The sequence below is a fragment of the Ahaetulla prasina genome, chromosome 2 (genome assembly GCF_028640845.1).
Source record: "Ahaetulla prasina isolate Xishuangbanna chromosome 2, ASM2864084v1, whole genome shotgun sequence".
In the NCBI taxonomy this organism is placed as follows: Eukaryota; Metazoa; Chordata; class Lepidosauria; order Squamata; family Colubridae; genus Ahaetulla; species Ahaetulla prasina.
In genome coordinates this window covers 93909794-93932928 of record NC_080540.1, presented here as the reverse complement: position 1 = coordinate 93932928, position 23135 = coordinate 93909794, and the positions used below count along the sequence as shown (strand labels likewise).

The 23135-nt window shown below is 39.9% G+C and overlaps 1 protein-coding gene across 3 annotated transcripts in view; it reads left to right on the top strand.

The window, feature by feature from the left end:
• The first annotated feature begins 385 nt into the window (after positions 1-385).
• The window catches only part of SPOCK1 (SPARC (osteonectin), cwcv and kazal like domains proteoglycan 1), a 617584-nt gene continuing 594834 nt past the window's right edge, over positions 386-23135 (top strand). For all 3 annotated transcript variants that reach the window (XM_058170294.1, XM_058170293.1, XM_058170295.1), the window contains exons 1-2: positions 386-575; positions 1116-1304. In XM_058170294.1, coding sequence (XP_058026277.1) covers positions 516-575; positions 1116-1304 — 249 coding nt within the window. In that variant the 5' untranslated portion in view covers positions 386-515. The remainder of the gene's footprint in view (positions 576-1115; positions 1305-23135) is intronic.

Here is a 23135-nt window from a genome sequence, read left to right as displayed (position 1 = left end):
AAGGATGGTTTATATTATAGCGCAGCATATGAGCCCAGTGAACTGCAACCTATTCAATAAAGCAACAGTATAACCAAGCCACGGCTTCGGGAATCCTAGAAACCGGACCCGAGGATGAAAAAGCACATCATCCGCGGCCAAACGTTCCCAGCAGTTCCAAAAAACAAACAAACAAACAAAAAAAAACTGGCCTCCTAAGGCAAAGCCAGCCAGTCCCAGGAAGAGACGGGGAAAGGAGCCCGCTGGCTTTCTGCTCCAAGCAGCTGCAGTGCCGTAACTCGGTCGCTAAGTGGCGCTAGATTTCGACGCTTCGCGCCGAGCTCGTCAGAAACTCGCGCGCTCACACACACACACACACAAAACCCCAAGCCCGACACTTCGACAAGCACGCACAAAGCAGCTGGGCGAAGCTTTAGAGAGGGCTTTTCGGTGGTGGTGGTTGTTTTTTTTTTTTTTTTAATATTCCGAGCCGAGCCGGAGAGAAAGGGGACCGGCGGTAAAGGGTGACTCGGTTTATGCCGAGGCAGCCGGAAAAGAGAGACGCAGCCCCTGACTGCGAAGCATTTCGGCTGAAGGTGAGTCTAGAACTAGAGCATCCCGGCTGGAAAACTTGCAGGTGGCTTCGGCCGGCGGATGGGGCATCGCGCGCCCGCTTCGCTTTGGTCACGTTCTCACACTTGACGGGGGCGAGGGGGGAGCGGCTGCTTCGAGCTTTTTGGCCGGGGGGACAGGGCGGGGGATCGGGAGGAGGAATCCCACCTGGTCGCCTCAAACTTTGCCGAGAATCCAGCCGCTGGTGGGCTCTCGGCGGCTGCCGCTTGCTTGCCACTTAGATTCCCAGCGCTCGGTGGCCCTCGGCGCTTTGCGCAACGGTGTGGGCTGGTGTGAGAGAGACAGCTCCGTTGCCCAACGTACCTGACCTAACCCACGTTGTCCCTCCTATGGTTACTCTCCCCGCTGCGTTTTTGAAACACTTGTTTGGGTGGTTTTTTTAAAAAGTGGCTGACTGAGCCCGGTGTGTGTGGTGTGTGTGTGTGTGTGTGTGTATGTGTGTGTAGATATTCGTCTTCCTTTCTCTGCATCCTTCCACTCATCCTTTCTTCCTCTTTTGCCAGATGTACAGGATATTAGCCGTAGCGCTTTGGTGTTTTCTGCAAGCAGAGGGCAGGCATCCAGAGACCACCCTTCGTAGCAGCAGCAGTAGCAGCAGTAGCAGCAACAATGGCAATTTTTTGGACAATGACAAATGGCTGAGCACCGTTTCTCAATATGACAAAGATAAATACTGGAACAAATTCAGAGATGTAAGTTGTATTCCTATGCCTATAGGTACACTGTGTGCCTTGCTCAAAACGTATCCTGGGATAATTCTCTCTCTCTCTCTCTCTCTCTCTCTGCGAGGGGCTCTTCCCAGGAGAGGACATGGTTACATCTGCTGTGGCTGCCACTGTAGGGTTGGAAAGAGGTTGACTGCCCTTTATAAAATCCCCTGGGTTTTATTTATTTATTTACTTTGTGTGTGTGTATGTGCTTGCTTGCGTGCGTGCTCATGCACACAAGCACAAGCACTATGGTATGCTTTCGGATAAATGATTAGTTTTCTTGGTCTTCCATTTTCATTTAAGACTTCCAGGAACTTTGCTGGTTTGCAAAATTAATCCCTGCCAGTTACCTACATAACTATTTACTAACAGAACTCCCATCTTGGTGAAGCTTTCTATTGCTTGGGTGGTGGTAGGGAAACCAGAAGCATGCTGTTCCGGGCAGTTGTGAAAGGGTTCAAATTTTTTCATACGTGTATATATTTCAAATTAAGTATGATCATAATTCAGGAACACTTTCAAATATATCTTCATTTATAGGTTATGTTGTGAGAGCATATCATTTTGTGGCAGGGCAGCAAAAGATCTTCATAGTGAAACTTTAGGGGAAAAGGAAATATCTGTGCCATTCATCAGTCTGGGAAGAGAATGAAATGGGACGGGTTTTGTTTGTATTGCCTATCCATGAACAACAGTTTGATTTTAACCACTTATAATTTCCTAGAAGAGTCAAGTCTGTAATGTTGTATATCTAGTATAGGTGAGATGGTTTGTCAGATGAACCACAGAATAGTACTTGAGCTAACTTGTTCATCACAGAGTGTTCTGACAACTATAAGGATTGTGTAGGATTGCAATAGTTAGGTGTTTCACTTATCTGTTTCATACAAGACCTCGTGCAGAGGCCCAGTCAAAATATTAAAATGGAGTCAACTTTTCTAGTTCTGCTTTTAAAAGTCTGTAAAATTATCAATTGAATTGAGCTATAATTGAGTCTCCCCTGGCCATATATTTTCAGTTTGGGTATATATTAAATGTATGATAAATTTCAGGATGTATTAGGGATAAAAGTATCAAGCGCAGTCCATAAAGTCAGACATGAACACTCTTTGTAAAGTCCATGAGGAATAAATTGCAGCCTTAATCCTTGAGCAAAACTGAATTTAGAAATAGCGTAGAAAATGATGGTATCCTTTGATGTCCATCTTTGAAATAACTGTAATAAGTTGAAACATACAATCAAATGTCTACTATGTGACAACATGATGACATTGAAAGAAGCTTTAAAACAATATAGGGATATCTTTTCACCAAAATTGTTATTTTTGAAAGTTGCAAAGGAGTCATTGATCGAATCTCATATAGTTTTCAATGATACAATTCTCTTCAGCCTATGATTACTTAGTCATAAATAAATAAAATAACCTGGAAAACAAATATATAGAGAGAGTCAACAAGAAGATAACTTCAGGGGTAGGTTCAACATACTTCAATCTTTTTAAGCTTTTCTCAGGATGCAGACATGTAAAAGTATGTTGAGGTAAATATGGGAAAAGAGTAAATAAAACTTTCCACTACTATATTATTTTTCAGTAATCAGTTCATAATTTATCTGTTCATGAATGCTTATCTTTATCCTAAACAACATGAATAAACAAGTTCAGTTTTCTTCTAGTTTGCAAACCCTTTTGCATCTTTCCAGTTCCAGATCAAAAAGTAAACCTGCATGAGGTTAATTGGTAAAATAAAGATTCTGAGATGGTTTCATAAGCCTGCTTTGCCATCTGTATAAACCAACCAGACACTATAAATTTGGGAGAGAGGCTTCCAGATTGCAGTGGCATAGATTGCTTGTCTGAAATGGTACCAAGGAAAGGTGCTTTTTCAAAGCATACTTAAAAATGGGTACAGTATAAGCCACTCTATTTCTTTCAGTAAAACGGTCTGCATAGTTTATGGAAAAGAATTAACTATTATGCATACAAAGAATACGCTAATATACTGAACAGTGCTTACTGTTAGCTGTAGTCTCAACTGCTTCTTCTAGAATTGTACAGCATACTAGCAAAGCTGGATATTATTTTTCTTGTGGTTGCAGAAGCAATTTTTCTTTTGGGGTTGGAAAGAATAACAGAGACATTATCTCCTGGAAAATGTAATGACTTCTGGCTAATTAAATGAACAATAGTTTGAGCAATCCCAACTCATTTCACTGGGGCTTATGTACCAAATATCCTTACAACATTGATCCCATTGTTAAATGACATTTTATCTCAACTGTAGAATGAGATGGAAAATTTGAGCTTGGACATGTTCTTGTGAATACAGGTATTCCTTAACTTACAATGATTCATTTGGTGACTGCTCAGAATCACAATGGCACTGCAGAAAGTGACTTACAACCAGTCATCACACATATGACTGTTGCAACATCCTCACAGTCATGTGATCAAAATGTTGGCACTTGGCCAGTGGCATCCAGCCTCTTGGGGGTCATGTGATCGGCATTGCAACCTTCCTAGCTGACTTCTAATGAGCAAAGTCAGTGGGGGAAGCCGGATTCATTTAATGACCATTTGATTCATTCCATTTGTAATTAAACAGTGTTTTTATTAACAATCATGGCAAAAAGAGTGTAAAATTGGGCATGACTCACTTAACAATTCTGGTCCAATTATGTTCATAAATTGAGGATTACCTATATTCTTATCTGAACATGAAACACATCAAGGATACAAAGCAAACCAAGATGGGAGCAGTCCCATTTGTTTTAGGATTAACAGAACTTTTGGCTAAGCTGTTGTTAGCCCTTTGAGGTAAAAGATACCAGATCTCTAAATATCTTGGAAAATACTTGAGTATGGTTGGGGTGCTGTAACAGAAGCTTTGAAAGCCTGTCAAAGCTACTCCCTATTTCAATTTGCACTTAATCCAATCAAAATAGAATTGTTTGGAGCTTGTTTCTCATGCTTTCTACTTTCCCAGGTCTGAGGTATTTTTTTTTAATTAGCCCCTCATTCTGACATTCCATCACTTGTGTGTTTTCACTTAGTCATGTAACTCATCATCTGGTGACCACCTGAACAAGTGTAGTTTTTCATTGCTTTCAGAATATTTTTGACCTCCCAGATCAGTTTTTTTCCCTTGGATTTCACAATGTTCTGCCTTCCAATTGTAAAGTAGATCTGATTTTACTTAGTTTTTTTGAAACAACTCTTCTCCTAGTCTCAGTGGAATATGGCTTCCTATTGGAAGTAACCATTACACAGCTATTCCAATACCTGTACAATGCTAAAGCCTTTTGCTGTGACTTTCCTGTGTCTTAATGAACATAGTTTTAAGAGTTTAGATCTCTGGAATGAGTTCCAATAATCCAGCTTTTTTATAAATTGAAATATTTATAATATTTGAACTTATTTCAATTGAACAAAAGGAAAATACTTTGGCTTTTGAATTGACAAATAAAATGTGCCAGCTCACTCTTTACATGGAAGAGATAAGCCTTTAAAGATGGATAGAGGTAAATGGAAAACTACATCTTGACATTGAAATCCTTGGGGAAAAATTATAAAGCAAAATGAAACCATGTTTCTAAAAGCATGTGCTTCATCCAGAGCCATCCACCACTCAACAAAAAAGCGGCTGCAGTGTCCAACCCATATATACAAAGGGGCTTTGATTGATGGTAGTGTCTTCCATTCACTACTATACCCCATTGCAGATGTTTTTGCTTTTTGGAATTAGGAAGTCCATGGGCCAGCCTGGATCTCATCACTCATGTGCTGCAGTTACTTGTAGGAGGGAAGTTGGAGCTTTATTTAGTATCCCAATTTAGCAAGAGGCTGCCTCAACATAGCCACTGTTTCCATCCCATCAAACCTCAGAAGTACTCCGCCAGGGTCCTTATTGTTGCCGTTTTTGCAGTTAACAATGCTCCCCATGAATTGATCAATGTTCTCTCTTGAACAAAGGAAATCTAAAAAGCCAGTTTTCAGCCAATCCTCAACATTGCCTTGCTTTGTTTTCATAGTGAGGGAGAAAAAATCTCGATCAATCCATTTTTAAAAAAACATGGAGAAATAGGGAAAGATGCAATTTAACTTTTGCAAAAGGAAAAGTGAACTGCTCAAAATAAAAATGACTGGGACATGGCACTCTTTAGTTAATAAACTTATGCCATCTAGTTCCCAACTACCTTGACTTTAGCTGGACTGGAGAAGAATCAAATAGAACGAAGACAAAGGTTTTGGACTATGGGAATCTACATCCTGCACAGTCCAGCCACAATCTCTGAGGGAGATGGGTGGTTTAGAAATAGGAAATATAAATAAGTTTTTGTAGGGTTATACGTATTTATACTGTTCATAGGATTTCTCTATTTCTTTTCTTCTCTTAAAAGAGACATGTTGAGTAATTGGGCTGAGAGAAAGTAGCTGACCCAAAGGCACTCAGTGAGTTTCATAATTGAGAGTTGATTTGAACCAAGTCTTTAATGCCACAAACACCCTTCCATACTGGTCTCTGTACTTGAAGTCTATTTTCTGTGTCACAGCAGAGTCAAAAGGTAATCAGTTGAACTGGAAAGTTCCAAGCACTGTAGAAAAATAGCTGCACAAGTGTTTTCCACTAGAAGAAGGAGCTCATGAAACCATCATAGAAACCTCTAAAAACAAAGAGAATAGTGCTTTTATTCAACATATAAGAATTTGATGATATGTTTTGTAAAAATAGAAAGGCTCCTTCCATCTGTGTGGCTTGGGTGATCCAGCAGAGAGCATTTGCACTATGGATCAAAGAGAAGAGAAACTTTGATCTGTTCCTTCTGCAAGTCCTCTTCCTCCCTCCCTCCTGCTAAAAAACCCAAAAACATCTACTCTGCAAATTTGGTATATCCACTAGAACAAGATGGGATATAGCATAGTAAAAGAAGAGAAAATTGGCAAAGATTGTTTTTCATCTCCTATAACCCAAAATATGCCAAGCAGAATTATATTCAGGGAATACTTCAACTAGTAGAAAATTGCTGGAATCAAGCTTGTTAAAAATTTTATACACACACACACACACACACACACACACACACACAATTATACAAGGGGATACCATAATTTCAGAATTTTCAGTGGATGCAGAGGATGCATTACCAGGTTCAAATTGTATATGTTACAGCAATACCAATTATTTTTCATGGCCACCCTTCTCCTACTCTCTGTCACTTTTCCAAACTGTCTGCTTCTTTTTTATATGGATGATTCAACCAGTAATGCAAAAATGCACCGATCCTTTTTTTTTATTATTTGCATTTATATCCCGCCCTTCTCCGAAGACTCAGGGCGGCTTACACTATGTTAGCAATAGTCTTCATCCTATTTGTATATTTATATACAAAGTCAACTTATTGCCCCCAACAATCTAGGTCCTCATTTTACCTACCTTATAAAGGATGGAAGGCTGAGTCAACCTTGGGCCTGGTGGGACTAGAACGTGCAGTAATTGCAAGCAGCTGTGTTAATAACAGACTGTCTTAGCAGCCTGAGCCACAGAGGCTAATTGTCATTTAGCTGGTCTCCCATACGGTTATATTGCAGTGAGAGATTTACAAACAATTATCAGTCAAGTCCATAATTTCAGCATATTTAATTAATGATCATCTTCTGAGTTATTAAACTTGGAATTCCCACATTTGAGTCCAATCACATCTGCATGTTCAAGAGTGTGAGAAAACATTTTACAGTGTTGAAAGTCCTGTAGAGTCAAACAGGGTTTATATCAGTGGTAAAATGCACTTGCCTTCGCTACCGGATCGCATATGTGAGCGTGCGTGCCTCCTCCACGCATGTGCAGAGCCTTCTGTGCATGCACAGAGGGTCAAAAACGAGATGTCATGATGTACGGGCGGATGGACGGAGCCTCCCATCACCAACCCTACTGGATCGCATGAGCCAGATAGATCCGGCTGGATTTCACCACTGGTTTATGTGCTAGCAGAGAGACTGATAATCTGTATATTTAAAATGTCAATTTCTCTAAGCAAGAAACTGTTCAATTTATTCCAATAGTTACTATTATACCACCCCCTTTTCATTAAAAAAAATATTATCTAGATGTTTTGTAAAGTTAGTGACTTCTTCCCATATTTTTTGCTGATTTTCCTTATGTCCTTGGTGATAGTACTGAATTTTGTGCAATTCTGCCTTTCCCTTCTGCCTCTGAGTATGCTCAATATTTAATGGGATAATAAAATAATAATTTAGATTTAAATAACTTTGGCAGAATGTTACTTTGCAGACACTTGAAAAATCATATCTTGATACGCACCTTGATTAGCTTGCTGTCTGAATATAGCGAGCATCACAGATGAACAGGCTTTTATGTTCTGTATGGTGTAGAGATTAAGGTTAGGATCAGGGACAGTCTGGCCATTGAAATGCAGTGAGGTTTTAGGCCTGTCACTCTCACAGTCCAGCCTACCTGAGGAGATTGCGGTTGTGCAGATATAATGGGGGGGGGAGGGAAATGCCTGTCGTGTATGCTTGCACACTTGGTGGAGAACTGAAATAAAAAAAAACCCCAAATAAATACTCTTATAAAAAGAAAACAAGCTATAGTGGCATTTTTCCCAGTGGTAGCACACAAATAATCCCTGTTCAAATAGGACTGATAATTTGTTTGTGCATAGTGATAGTTCACATTTCTAAGCTTGTTATACTGTGAACAGCCTGACTTGTAGAAGAATTCTATTATTTTCTAGTGCTGTCATATGCAGAAGGATGAAGTACATGGGTTATTTGATTTTGATGAAGCTTCGCAAAGCTGATTCACTGTTCTATGAAACATTTTCATGCGCAACCAGTATTAATCATAAAACCCAGAAAAATATGTTTTGTACATACAAGGCAAAACAGCGTTCTGATGACATTTAAAGTAACATTTTCAGTATAAAATACTGAGTGATCTCTCTCTCCTTTCTGCCCCTTCTTTTCAGAAATAATTATTTTAGATTTCAAAAACTTCTTTTTGCTTCCCTGTGGAATGGTGATAAGAACAAATCAGTGCAGAGACAGTTGGGTACTGGGGTTGAAAAGGCAGCATAGAGAAATAGAGCTAGATGTCAATAGCATATAGTATAAAAGAGATCTTGGAGGAGAGAGGGGGGGGGAAAAAGTACCTCAAAACATAGTTAACAATCAGGAGATGAACATTTTCTAGTCACCTCTAGAAAAGGGATTGGGTCTTGTCCTTGGTCTTGCATTCTGAGAAAAAGACAATCAAACAGTTCTCAGAGACTTCACCTTAACAAATTTCACTTGCCCATGGCTGCTAGAATGTTGGTTATTCCGTTTCTAGGATACTGTGAATTAATTTACCAATAAGACTCTGTGGTTCTGTTTGAATGGACAAATGACATTGCACACCAAAATTCTGGTTAGCCTCCTAGCAGTTCCATGTAGATGCCAAATGCCATGGAGGATTAGATGTAACATATGTGAAAGGATTACACTTTGTATTCCTGAAGCATTTTAACATTTTATTCTATGGAGGCAGCAGGCTTCATCCTGATGAGGCAGTTTGATATGCGTTAATAGTAGCAACCAATAGGAAGAGTTCTGTTTATGCCAGAACAATGATCTAGAATTCAACATGATGCAGAATTTAATCATTAAACCATGTGGTCACCACATTTGTAAAAGAGCTTCAAATAATGGTTTTACCTAAGTCTTAAAATAAACCCTTCACCTAGCTCTAACCTATGTGTATTAATAGTTGGCTAAGTGTTATGTCATTGCTCAGCTGCATGGTATTGGTAGATAAAAGTCTTTTCTGATATGGCCAAAGCAAGGATACCATAGATAGGTAAAAATGTTATAGGAATCTTGAAAACTGTGATTCTTATAGCATACCGTAAATAATTGCCAGGATCACTGCAGCATCATTAGTTTTCTTACAACTAAGTGTTTGGTACCCCACTGGCTTCTAAGAAAACAAGGATGAATTGGCTGCAGCACTGTAGGAATGGGATGTTAAATATGAAATATAATTTAATAATAAACATTATTTTAAAAGTTCAGAATTGCAGTTCAGGCCAGTTATTAATGATCTGAAACATCTCCTTAAAGTTGTCATGTAGCTTTGTTAACTGAACTGAACTGGAAATCTGTTTGGAAAAAAATCGTATGGATGAGTTGAGAGGCAGCCTTATTGCATGCAAAGAATATACTTTACCTCACGGTTGTAGAACTCCCAGAAATGTGCCAGAAAATGAGCCTCCTATTTTCTTGCTTTCTTACAGGATTTGCGATACATCCACCATCTTCCCATTTTTAATTTTTCTGACTCATTATTTTATTTATTAGTATGTCTTGCTGATTTTTTTCCTTTACTATTTACTAAATCTGCACTACTATTAATCTTGTCATCATTCCTATCACCTATTTCCTTCTACTAATGACTGTATGACTGTAACTTTGTTGCTTGTATCCTTACTATGGAGAGGTATATAAGTCTAAGTGCTATTGCTATCCTTTTCAAGCATGAACTGATGATAAATGATGATGCAGATTTGCCAGCTAACAAATAATGTGGGAATGTATTAGAGTGGTCCACTTCCTTCCTCACATGTGTAGCTTCATTCTTGGTAAAGACATTTACTGATTCTCTCAACAACTTTTCTTTTTCCAAGACTCACTTGGTTTCTAAGAAAAGACAAAGCTTTTATTAGGTTATGCTACTGATACCTTCAGATTTCGTAGCAGAGCTCTTCCTAATGTTGCCAATATTGTCTTGGTTGCTGTCTCCATGCCCTTGTAAGGATTAATCCTCAGGTCTTTCATCTCAAGTGTTTTAGTGAAAGCTTCATTAGAACTGGCAAATGAATGGCATATGTACGTGAAGAATTTCCCTTATAGTCCCCTCAAATGGAACAGGAGAACTTCTGCCTGACACTTGCACCCAGAAGGTGTGTTCTCTAGCCAAGGTGAGTGAGAGTTAATCCAGTTTTGCATGATGCCAGGCATGCATAACTTAATGAAGCAACTAATTGCAGTTCCTATGATAGTAGTTCATATTTGAGGAATACAGCACATGTATATTTTTTGCAACTTTTGGGAAATCTTAGTAATCAAACTTGATCATACACACCTTGATATGAGTTTCTGGAGCTTGGATTTTATTCTTATAAAGAGTAAACCAGTGTCCATTTATTATTAGTATTTTCTGGAAATCATTTCCTCTTTTTATCACCAGGGAACAAACAATTATGCTAAGATTTAATACTTAATTATTTCTAGTGTTTTTCCTGGCTTCTTCATCCCATCCCCTTCATTGCAGTTGTAAGAAGGAAATGGAAAGCTTTTATTTCTATATTAAATTAACATTTATTTGCGGTGCTGTCTCTATATGGACAGATTATGGTAAATCTTAAAAATGATTCAAGAAGAAAGACTAGAAGAAAGAAAGAAACTATTTTCAAATAGTTTTAGATTTTGATCCACATAGCACACTCTCAAGTATTCAAAATGTGACCACAGTTTACAGACTTAAAATAGTTCTTTTCTTGTTACCTTTATATGAATAGTAGCAGAGATACACTGTTGGAAGTAGCTTTAGACCTCATTCAACATGTCTACTTTAAGAAGCATATATAAGGGGCGTGCATAAGAGCACAAAAGTGCCTACCGTTCCTGTCCTATTGTTCCCTTTATTATATCCAATTAATATAGTTGATGCATATTTTTAATTATATATATATATATTTTCTTCAAGATATGCTGTTTTATCTATGACATTTGTTTGTGTATACTGTTGTGACAAAAAGAAATAAAAAAAAAAAGAAGCAGTGCTCCAGAGTTTCAGTTAGAAGTTTTTCCTAATACTACTGTTGTTCCTTTGACAATTGGTATCCACTTTTAGTACAAACCATCATTGTTTTGATGTGGAAAATCATATTTCTTAGTTGAGATCAGGTATTCCACCTCACATATTTTATCCCAGGTCAGATTTCCTTCCCAGTTATATTGGACATCTGACAATTACTCATGTAATTATCTTACTCTTCCTTATTTTTCTTCACTTTTAATTTAATTGGACACATGGGACTTCAGTTTACCTCTTTTGCCCTCTCACATTTCTCAGGCTCTTATTTAGTGATTATCCAGGTAGGTCTTGTGCTATTTTTTTTTTTTTTTGACTATCAATGGAAATCATAAAGTGTTTAGTTTGGTATCTGCCTGAAAACAACAAAAACAATATGTTTATCAAGCTCTTGGTAGGCCACAATATTTAGCTAATGGGTTAAATTTGGCTAAAGTTTATATATGGAGGGGCTACTCCAGATGGAAAAAATAGATTAAGTGGCATTTTACTCTAAAGGAAAAAGATCTGAAAATCCAACTATGGCATATTAAACAGATAGAGGTGAAGTATGTTAAAAGTCTTAACGCTAGTCTTAGTTGTAAATGCTTCATTTCTCCAGCCTACCAAAGAATTTCAGCTCCCCTCTGCATGTAGCAGGGAATGTCTTTATCAGGGTGCAGAAACATCTGAAAATCTGAACACTCTTTTCTCTACCGTGTCAAAGAAGTTTAGCTCCTTTAGCAGGTAGCTTTTTCAGCCAGTGCCCAGAAATGAGAAAGAGTCCTCTCAGCAGCTTGCACTCTTCCTTGTCGTCTCCTTGACTCAATGGGGAAATGAGCAGAGAAGATTGCAAATGGTGGTTACATGATCATGAGTGCTTGGCAACTGGTCATAACTAAAACAGTTATCAAACACACCATCATCTCATGACCATGAGTGGAGCAATGCCATGATGTTTACTGTGGCTGGAAGTATTTATGGGCTGTAATGCATCCTTTCCAAAACGGTTGTAACATTGAACAGTCATTAACTACAATAACACAAGAGCTACCAACAGATTTAAACTTAATGTCAACCGCTCCAGTTTAGATTGCAGAAAACACAATTTCTGTAACAGAATTATCTATGCTTGGAATGCATTACCTGACTCTGTGGTCTCTTCTCATAACCCCAAAAGCTTTATTCAAAATCTATCCACTGTTGACCTCACCACATTCCTAAGAGGACTCTAAGGGGCGTGCATAAGAGCACAAAAGTGCCTACCGTTCCTGTCCTATTGTTCCCTTTATTATATCCAATTAATATAGTTGATGCATATTTTTAATTATATATATATATATTTTCTTCAAGATATGCTGTTTTATCTATGACATTTGTTTGTGTATACTGTTGTGACAAAAAGAAATAAAAAAAAAAAGAAGCAGTGCTCCAGAGTTTCAGTTAGAAGTTTTTCCTAATACTACTGTTGTTCCTTTGACAATTGGTATCCACTTTTAGTATAAAGCATCATTGTTTTGATGTGGAAAATCATATTTCTTAGTTGAGATCAGGTATTCCACCTCACATATTTTATCCCAGGTCAGATTTCCTTCCCAGTTATATTGGACATCTGACAATTACTCATGTAATTATCTTACTCTTCCTTATTTTTCTTCACTTTTAATTTAATTGGACACATGGGACTTCAGTTTACCTCTTTTGCCCTCTCACATTTCTCAGGCTCTTATTTAGTGATTATCCAGGTAGGTCTTGTGCTATTTTTTTTTTTTTTGACTATCAATGGAAATCATAAAGTGTTTAGTTTGGTATCTGCCTGAAAACAACAAAAACAATATGTTTATCAAGCTCTTGGTAGGCCACAATATTTAGCTACTGGGTTAAATTTGGCTAAAGTTTATATATGGAGGGGCTACTCCAGATGGAAAAAATAGATTAAGTGGCATTTTACTCTAAAGGAAAAAGATCTGAAAATCCAACTATGGCATATTAAACAGATAGAGGTGAAGTATGTTAAAAGTCTTAATGCTAGTCTTAGTTGTAAATGCTTCATTTCTCCAGCCTACCAAAGAATTTCAGCTCCCCTCTGCATGTAGCAGGGAATGTCTTTATCAGGGTGCAGAAGCATCTGAAAATCTGAACACTCTTTTCTCTACCGTGTCAAAGAAGTTTAGCTCCTTTAGCAGGTAGCTTTTTCAGCCAGTGCCCAGAGATGAGAAAGAGTCCTCTCAGCAGCTTGCACTCTTCCTTGTCGTCTCCCCATTGACTCAATGGGGAAACGAGCAGAGAAGATTGCAAATGGTGGTTACATGATCATGAGTGCTTGGCAACTGGTCATAACTAAAACAGTTATCAAACACACCATCATCTCATGACCATGAGTGGAGCAATGCCATGATGTTTACTGTGGCTGGAAGTATTTATGGGCTGTAATACATCCTTTCCAAAACGGTTGTAACATTGAACAGTCATTAACTACAATAACACAAGAGCTACCAACAGATTTAAACTTAATGTCAACCGCTCCAGTTTAGATTGCAGAAAACACAATTTCTGTAACAGAATTATCTATGCTTGGAATGCATTACCTGACTCTGTGGTCTCTTCTCATAACCCCAAAAGCTTTATTCAAAATCTATCCACTGTTGACCTCACCACATTCCTAAGAGGACTCTAAGGGGCGTGCATAAGAGCACAAATGTGCCTACCGTTCCTGTCCTATTGTTTCTTCCCCTATATATATATGCTTATACTACCTTGTTTCTCCTCATATATATGTTTATATATTATATAATCTTTTGTGTTATGCTTGTATATATTGTTATGACAAAATTAAATTAATTAATTAATTAATTAATTAAAAGACTACCTGTATCTATGCAACCTTAACTTGATACCCTTCCATTGAAAATTTGTTACATATTTTTTATGTATGCAGAGATAATTTTAAATGATAAAAACTTCTGTGCTGAAAGTAGTAAAGTAGATAAAGATCACGAACATTGTTACAAAATTAAAGTTAATAATTAGGAGAGAGACAAGCATACTTTTATTAAAGGCACTTACTAGAATAGCTTCACTTTTTAAAAAGCAAATTTTGTCTAATAAAGCAGGAGTAGGTCAATTTTAATTTTGATATTTATACTATTGTGTTGTGTGTCTTGAGTATCAATTTCATTTGAAAGAACTATAGGTTAGTTTGCTGAAAAAGTACACATAACTAATTTAGTTTCCAATTTTGCTGAGCTAATATGAAATGTTTGTTGCATTCATAATCACAGATGGAACATATGGCACAGACCTAATTTTAAAACATTACAACTAATATTTAACTGTATTTAGTTTCTTTTATTAGGTTTATATTGAAGATTTGTAAATCTAATTGTTCAGCTATGTAAAAGAAACTGAAAAATATTTAGACATTTAATATTTGAGAAGCATTGTGAGAAATGGGAAGAAATTGAGAATAAAAAGGTTATTAGTTTATTTTATTTGCATAGATTTAGGATGTGAAGTGAAATGTCTTTGGACAAATCAAGCTGTGTTTGGGATTTTTGTGTTTAAACAGTTTCAGAGATACAAAGTATTCTGCAGGTGTAGAAGTCTTGGAGAAATTTTATTATAAGAGTATGGTATTCTTTCACTTGTTTAATTAAAAGTAGGTAGTATGTCCATGTGAATGTTTCATTTAAATTTACTCTAAACATCCATAGCATAATAACATTCAGTGCTGTTTGTTAAAAGTGAAAAATTAATGAAGTACCTGAGTATAGAAAAAAGCTTTTGGCTTCGCCTCTTTGGTTTTAAAATGGTTTAAAATATTTGCACATTCCCCTTTGACAAAAAAGAAGTTTATTCTTTTCTTCTATTTCCAGTTTCACATTAACTTTTCAAAGTCAGGAAGTGAAGAAGATTTTGTCTGCATTTCACCATGACACAAATTGTACATAGGAAGCTAGAGGGCAAAACAAAATAGTTTCTTTGGTCCGTGTAATCTACCTAGGAAAGCAGTTTGTTGCCCTGGAGGCACTGTTGCTAAGGTCTGTGTGAGCTCTTCAGCACTATAAGATTTTAGATACAAAACCTGACTGGTAATTAGTTATGAAGTGATCCTTTCCACAATTCTAAATGAAAAAAGGGAACTTTTGCTTTTTCCTCAAGTGCCTGAAAACACTCTAGAGCACTTTATTCCTTTAATCTAACAGATATATTATTTTTGTATCCCGAAGAGGCTGGAATGGATTATTGCATCTAGTCTTATATTGTCTGGATCAGTCGGTTTCAGTTTTCCAATTTCTTCTTGGTTTAGGTTGAGCCGGTTTAAAAAAGAATGTACGTAATATTTTGGATGCTTATGTACGTGAGGTGGCTTATATTTATCTTAACACCACAATGAATACTATGCCATGTTAGATAATTCAACCATTTTTAATATTGTATTTTAATTTCTTGGACTTTGAAGTACATATAGAGAGGGGAAAGTTCTAATCAAATAGGTGATATTTCTAACTGTGTGCAACCATATTGTTATAACTTCTAAGAGTATTCTGTTTATTTAACATGGCATCAGTAACCTCAAATTATTCAATCTTTTATAGCGTATCTTTCTTTTCTGCATGTCAAACTGTGCACCTCTATGCTATTTTGCAAACTGTATCTTCTGCATGCTACCTGAAATGCTATATATTTTCCCAATAGGAGTTGTAAGAAACAGAACAAAAGACTGCAAAAATGTAAGAGCTATAGAAATGTTTAGGTTTAGGAAGAAAGATTCTGCCATCAGGAGATTCTGTCTTGTACTTAATATCATAGAATTAAGAAGTGGGAAGGGACAATTCGATTAGTATCTTTGCAAGAATCCAACTTAAAGCATCCGTTAGAGGTGGTTGTCCAGCCTTTTCCTGAACACAACAACTGAGACAGATTCTAATATGTCTCCATGTATTAGGTTCCATTTTCCAGTTCCTGTGATCGTTAGGAATTTCTCTTTCTCTCTGTATTTTATCTCCTTCTTTCTCTCTATCCCATATACAATGCAGAGGAACATTATTCATATAGCTGTGTCTTTGTATGAATGTTGTAACCATCAGTGGGTGTTCTTTCATCACATTGATACCCTCAAAGAAGCTCCACTAGGTTTGCTAATTAGCTGCCCAGAGTCATTCAGGAATCATATGGCTAAGAAAATTGATGAATGAATAAAAAAACAAACAAACAAAATTTTCCCAATTAATTTCAACATGACACTGCTATACGTGAAAAGATAGTTAGTATAGGTAAATATTGCCTAGGTTGTTAAAAATTGGTAACTAAATAGCGAGGCTAAAATAAGGATGCATCATTTAGGTTAATAGCTTTGAAATATTTTATAACAATCTGGCTGAGCTTTGTGTCAATATGAGAATGCAGTTGATCACTAGGCATTAGAACTGGTAATCAAACATGCAGGGTATTTTTCCTTGTTTATATTCTGAGAGTTGGGTAGCATGGGTGGGAGGATGAGCCTGAAGAAAGCCCAGAGGCTTAGCTCTAGAGATCTGTTAGAGATATGAGTATCTGGCTGCATCTTTCATGTTAGAAAGCAAAAATTTATAGCCTATAGATGCCTTGAAATATTAAGAAAATCTATTTGTAGCCCATTTTAAATTATTTACTAAAACTTGATTTGATTCCTGCTAAGAGAGTGGGAGTGATGTGTAACCCTATGTTTCCTACTGTATATTTCATTTAGTCATCCTGCCTGTTAAGTTCGGGTATTGACGAGGCAGGAGACCAGGTTAGTGACAACAGCTCTTTAATATAGTGTGACCCAGCAAAACTCTGGAGAAAAACCTCTCCTTATATACACTTCAGCCTGAGGCTGCAACCAATCAGGAACGAGATATTTCCCGCCTAAAACTCCCGCAAAAACTTACAGTAATACATTACACTCCTTCCCTCCCAGAAGGCACTTTGCCAATATTTGCATATTACTTCTCTACGTAGTCCTGCAGGTACGTGGGGCGTCTCCTGACTCTCCCGGACCTGCGCAGTTCACTTTCTGGAGTTGAGTCGAGCTTGCCGGAGGGACTTTTCGTTCCTCTGAGCTCCTCCTCCCGCCATCCGGCCCTGGATTATTCGCCGGCTCGGACCTGCTGTCCTCTAGAGGGCCTGAGGGTGTCGCTGGACCTCGCCTGACTCAGATAAGTCTCTGTTTGGTTCTATGCTTTCTGTTTGTTCTCGGCTCCAGTCAGCTGTGGGGTTAATTAAATCATAGTCAGGGCTCGTCTCGCCTAATTCTGCCTTATCGCTCAATCTGTTTCTTAATTGATCTATGTGGCGCCTCCAAACTCTGCCATCGTCTATTTCCACTAGATAAGATTTGGGGCCCGTTTGTCTATGACTATCCCCTCTTCCAGTTTGGGCCGTCGCTGTAATTATGTGCCCACACTGAGTCTCCTATGTTTAATTCGGATTCTATCTGGTTTTGTTTTGAACCCGTCCTGCACGTAGTTCGGTGTAGCCGGTCTAGCGGGCACCTTAGCTTCCGCCCCATTAATAGCTCGGCTGGGCTGCGGCGGTGGCCACACAGGGGTCCTGTGTTGGACGGTTAGGAATCGTCGATTTGTGCCTGCCAGTCTCCGGGGCTGCCGTGATAGCGCTTCTTTGCACTCCGAACAAAGCGTTCAGCAAGGCCGTTCGACCCAGGGTGGAACGGCGCTGAGAGAGCATGTCGGATCCCCACTCCAGCCAGGTACCCTCCAAATAATGCTGCAGTGAACTGTGGGCCGTTATCGGACACGAGGGTGTCCGGTAGCCCGTGCGTGGCGAATAGGTGTTTTAGTGCTGAAATGACAGCTCCCGCGGTTGTGGATTTCATTAGGATGATCTCCAGCCATTTGGAGAATGCATCCACCACAATTAGAAATGTTTGGCCGTGGAAGGGCGGCAAAATCAATGTGAATGCGGGACCAAGGGCCTTGGGGTTTCTCCCACTCCAACACTGGGGCCGTGGGTGGTAGTGGTCTGGATTCCTGACATACCTGGCATCGGCCAACCCTGTCACCGATTTCCTGTCCATTAGGGGCCACCAGACATAGCTCCTGGCTAGCCCTTCATCCTTACAATTCCTGGGTGACCCTCATGCAGTAGTTCCAGGACTTTTTCCTCAGCTTCTCTGGAACTACCACCCTATCCCCCAGAGCAGGCACCCCTTGCACAGACAATTCCCTCTTTTCTTTACAAATTCTCTAAACGTCGCCCGGCGAGCGGCCATCCCTTGAACCCAACCGATTACAGTTCTTAAGACAACGTCCGGTAGGAGGCCCGAGCCACTTCCTGCGATGTGACTGGCCCAGAGTCCCAAGAGTCAATTAGTAGAACGGGGTGCCCGGAGTAGGGTCCTCGATTTCCCGGCAATGGGCATCTGCTCAGTGCGTCCGCATGCCCCAGCTCTTTCCAGGTCGATGCTGCAGTTTGTAAGAGTAGGCGGCCAAAAGATAGTCCATCTGGTCAGCCGGGTGATAGTGCCACTGGCGTTGGGCGGTCGCCAGCCAGTAAGCCCAATAGTGGTCTGTGGTCAGTGATAATGTCAAAGTCTCTCCCAAAACGTATTCGTGAAATTTTTCACCCTGACACTATTGCGAGAGCCTCCCTATCTAGCTGGCTGTAATTCTCTCAGCCGGGGACATCGTTCGTGAATAGAACGCTATAGGGGCTTCAGTGCCGTTTGGGAGTCTGTGGCTAAGTACAGCTCCTACTCCATAGGGGACGATCACAAACCAATACTAACGGCAGCCTGTTATTGTATTGTATTAACAGGCTATCGCTTGATAGCAAACTTTTACTGCCTCAAATGCCCTATTCTCTGACTTCCCCACGACCAAACTGTGTTTTTCCAAGCAATTTATGCAGCGGTTCAGCAACGGTTGCCTTGTCTTTTAAAAACACGGCGTAAAAGTTTACCAGACCCAGGAAAGCCTGGAGTTCTGTCTTGTTTTTGGGTGCTGGGGCTCTCTTTATCGCCTTGACTTTGCTCTCAGTGGGTGAATCCTTTTTGTCTATTCTATAACCCAAAAATTCAACAGATTCGACCCCTATCTGACACTTGCTTGCTTTAACTTTTAATCCTGCCGACCTAAAATGGCCAAAACTTTCCTTAATCGCTTCCCAGTTCTCTTAAATCTTCCCTGATACCAACACATCATCGAAATAGGGCACGACTCCGGTAACCCTTGTAGGAGCCGCCCATCAAATTTTGGAATAGCCCGGGCCACACTCACCCCAAACTGTAACCGGGTGCACTTAAAGGCACCCGGTGCGTTACAATGGTCTGGGCTTCAGCTGTGCTAGCATCTACGGGTAGCTGTTGGTACGCTTGTGCCAAGTCTAATTTGGCGAAAACTTGTCCGTGCCCTAGTGAGTGCAATAAGTGTTGCACTACTGGAACTGGGTAGGCGCTCTTTTGCAATGCTTTGTTCAAGGTAGCCTTGTAATCAGCGCAAATTCTTATGGACCCGTCTGGTTTTATAGGGTGACGATTGGCGTCTCCCATTTGGCATGGTCAACTGGCACTAGTATCCCCTGGCTGACTAATTTATCTAACTCTTTGTCGATTTTAGGTTTGAGTGCAAAAGGAACCCTCCTTGCCTTTAACCTAATGGGAGCTATTTGGGGGTCTAAATTGAAGGAGATAGGGGTCCCTTATACTTGCCTAAACGGTCCTCGAATCGTCTGCGAATTCCTCCATTAGGGCGTTTTGCAGGTTGCATCCGCTCCGGTGGACGCCAGTCACCCCATTCCCAACGCCCGGAACCAGTCTAGCCCCAGCAAGCTTGGCAAGGTTCCTCGACTAACGTGATGGGCAGGGTCTTTTCGTATGTTCCGTACTTGACCTCGACGGTCGTTGTCCCTCGAACAGGGATGCGGTTGCCCTGGTAATCCTGCACCCGGGCCGTTGTTTCTGTAGCTTGCGCTTTGCGATGTGCGGCAAGGCTTTCACAAAAGTGTCCCAGGACATGATTGTGATTGCTGATCCTGTGTCTACTTCCAGTCGGCACGGTACGCCTTCAATTGTCGGGTTTGTGAAGATCTTTTCTTCGATGCGGGTAGCTGCGTGGTCTATGGTAACAGTCATTCGGTTTGACTTCGCGCTCTTTCTTTCCTGGCCAATCGCGGGTCGCCTTGCCGATTTCGCGCTCTGATTGGCTGGTTTGAAATTTCGGCGGGAATGTGGGGTTTGCATCTCTGACTCAGAGCCGCTCTGATTGGCCGATTTGAATTTTCGGCGGAAGGTTGGGGTGCTCGGCAGACTTGAGCCAGGTGCCCTTCCTTTCACACCGCCGCAAATGGCGTCCCTGAACTTACATCTTTGGCGCTGATGTCGCCCCCCGCAGCTTCCGCATTCCTCCGGGTCTTCCCTTGTCGATTTTCCGGTGTAGTGGACTTCTTCCTCCTCTTCGCTGGTTGACTCACGATAGGTTTCTTCGTGGTGGACTGTGCTCGGCTTTGCGCCCGCCATCGGCGTGAGTCGCTTTGTAAGGTGTCTGCTGCATGGTTGGACATCTCATGGGCTCTGGCTTCGTCCAGGCGTTTGCCAATGTCAGGTTGCTCTTGGCTAGCAACCGTCTCCTCAAACGGATGTCTCTGACCCCCGTATAAGTTGTTCCAGCAGCTCTTCGTCCAGATCGCGGTACTGCAATGCTTGGAGGCTTGTCTCAGGGCTGCCATGTAGTCGCTGATAGACTCGCCTTCTTGTTGCCTGCGCTCCCCAAACTCGCACCGTCGAGCGTATTTGGACGGGCTGGTGCGAGTGATTCTTCAGGAGGGTCTGAAGGGTCTGCCACGACACGGAGTGTAGCGGTGTTGGCTCCGCCAGGGCTTCTGCGACGGCGATGACTGCGGACCCACAGTGGCTTATGAAGTAAGCCCGTTTGCGGTTGTCGGAGACTCCTGTAACTCGTTTGCCTCCAGGAAACTTTCGAAACGGGTCATATATATTCCCCATGTTTCCTGGGCAGGGTCAAACGGAGTGGGTGGCGTGTAGCCGGTCATCGCTGCATTCGCTATCACCTTGCTGGGTTTGATTCTCGTAGTGAGTTCAGCTCTGTTCTGGTGCTCTGCCTCAAGATCCCACCTTCGTCGCCAATGTTAAGTTCGGGTATTGACGAGGCAGGAGACCAGGTTAGTGACAACAGCTCTTTAATATAGTGTGACCCAGCAAAACTCTGGAGAAAAACCTCTCCTTATATACACTTCAGCCTGAGGCTGCAACCAATCAGGAACGAGATATTTCCCGCCTAAAACTCCCGCCAAAACTTACAGTAATACATTACACTGCCTCATATATAGAAATGAAGTAGATAGAGGAAAATAGAAACAAATAACAAAGAATTACCGTATCAGGAAAATGTTTGAGGAGGGTGGCAAAATCAACAAATATTTTAGAAATATTCTTGGTTTAATGGAATTTTGGTTTTAATTTTGAAAAAAAGAAAGCAAAATAAATATGGATAATCCTCAGTTAATGACCACTGGTGTAGTGACTGTTCAAAGTTATGACAATGCTAAATGAGGAGAGTTAGGGATGGTCCTCTAAATTGTAGCCATTGCATCCCCAAGGTCATATAAACATGATTTGGGCACTTGGTAACCAGCACAAATTTATGAGTCACAGCATCCCAAGTCACTTGATTGCCATTGGTGACCTTCATTGCCAGCTTCTGACAAAGTCTGTGGGGAAGCAGATAGAAAGTTGCAAGTTGCCATTGCGTGACATCACACTTAACAACTACAACCAGTTTTACCAGAATTGCTATTGTAAGTCAGCATAATCAGGTGATTTTTTTTTTGCCTTATGACCATGGTGCTTAGTGACGTAGCTACTGGTCCCAGTTACACTTGTAATTATCTGTGAAGGAACCTTAAAATAGAATGGATTTGACTAAAAAGTACCAGGCTGTAGTACAGCATTCTTATCAGCTAAATTTCTCAGCCTAATAATAAATGTCTCAAACTATTTGCAAACAAGAACTGTTTTAGAATTCTCAGTCTGGAATACTTAATCAGTTTAGCCTTTGGGAGTATTGACTCCAATATTTCCTTTCATTACTGCATAAAATAAGGCTTCTTGTAAAATTCTGCTCTTGTAGAAACACATCCAGAATGTAAAAATAAATAAATAAATTGGGAAGAAACTTTTATCATATGAATCCCCGATCCCAAGTTTCTTGTAAACAATATTATATTTAATATTTAAAATGCCAGGGTTCACATCAAAACTAGCGGTAAATCTTGCTCTCTATACACTTAACCTCTTATGTGGCACTTGACAGAAAACTCTCAGATACATCTCAGCTAAATTAGGCTCTGTTGCACCTAAGAATGAAGCTGGAGATACATACAAATGATTTGCTCAGTGCAGTGCAAAGAAATCAATGTCTTCATTTATATCTGTGCAACAGAATTTAAATTCTAGGGTTTTTCCTGCCACCATATTTGGCCAATATCTTGGTGGTAGTGAGAGACAGCTGGTAAATGTTTACAATAACATCTCTCTTTAGCCTGGGAACCTCTAGTTCCCACATCACCAACATTATACTTTACAGTCAGCAACAATATGAGGATTTGTCATTGTCATGACCTTTATATTGATCTCAGTGTGCTTATTATTATTTCAGCATGTTTGTGAACAAAATAACCCTTTGGTAAAGGCTACAAGATGGTTTATATCTGACTACTAAGAATATCATTTTTAGAACATGTCTTTCCTCTTCAATTTTTCTTCTTTCAGTATTCTTTTTATTTAGTTTCTCCCTCCTTAATACATGTCAGGGCAAGGCAAGCTCATGCATGATCATGCTAGTTATAAAACTACCTAGTAAACAAGTTCTTTTCATTGTAGTTTCAACATTGTTTGTGAGGCAGTATAGCAATTGTCTTTGTGATATATATATTTTTTGTTCTATAATGTAAAATGCCTATAAT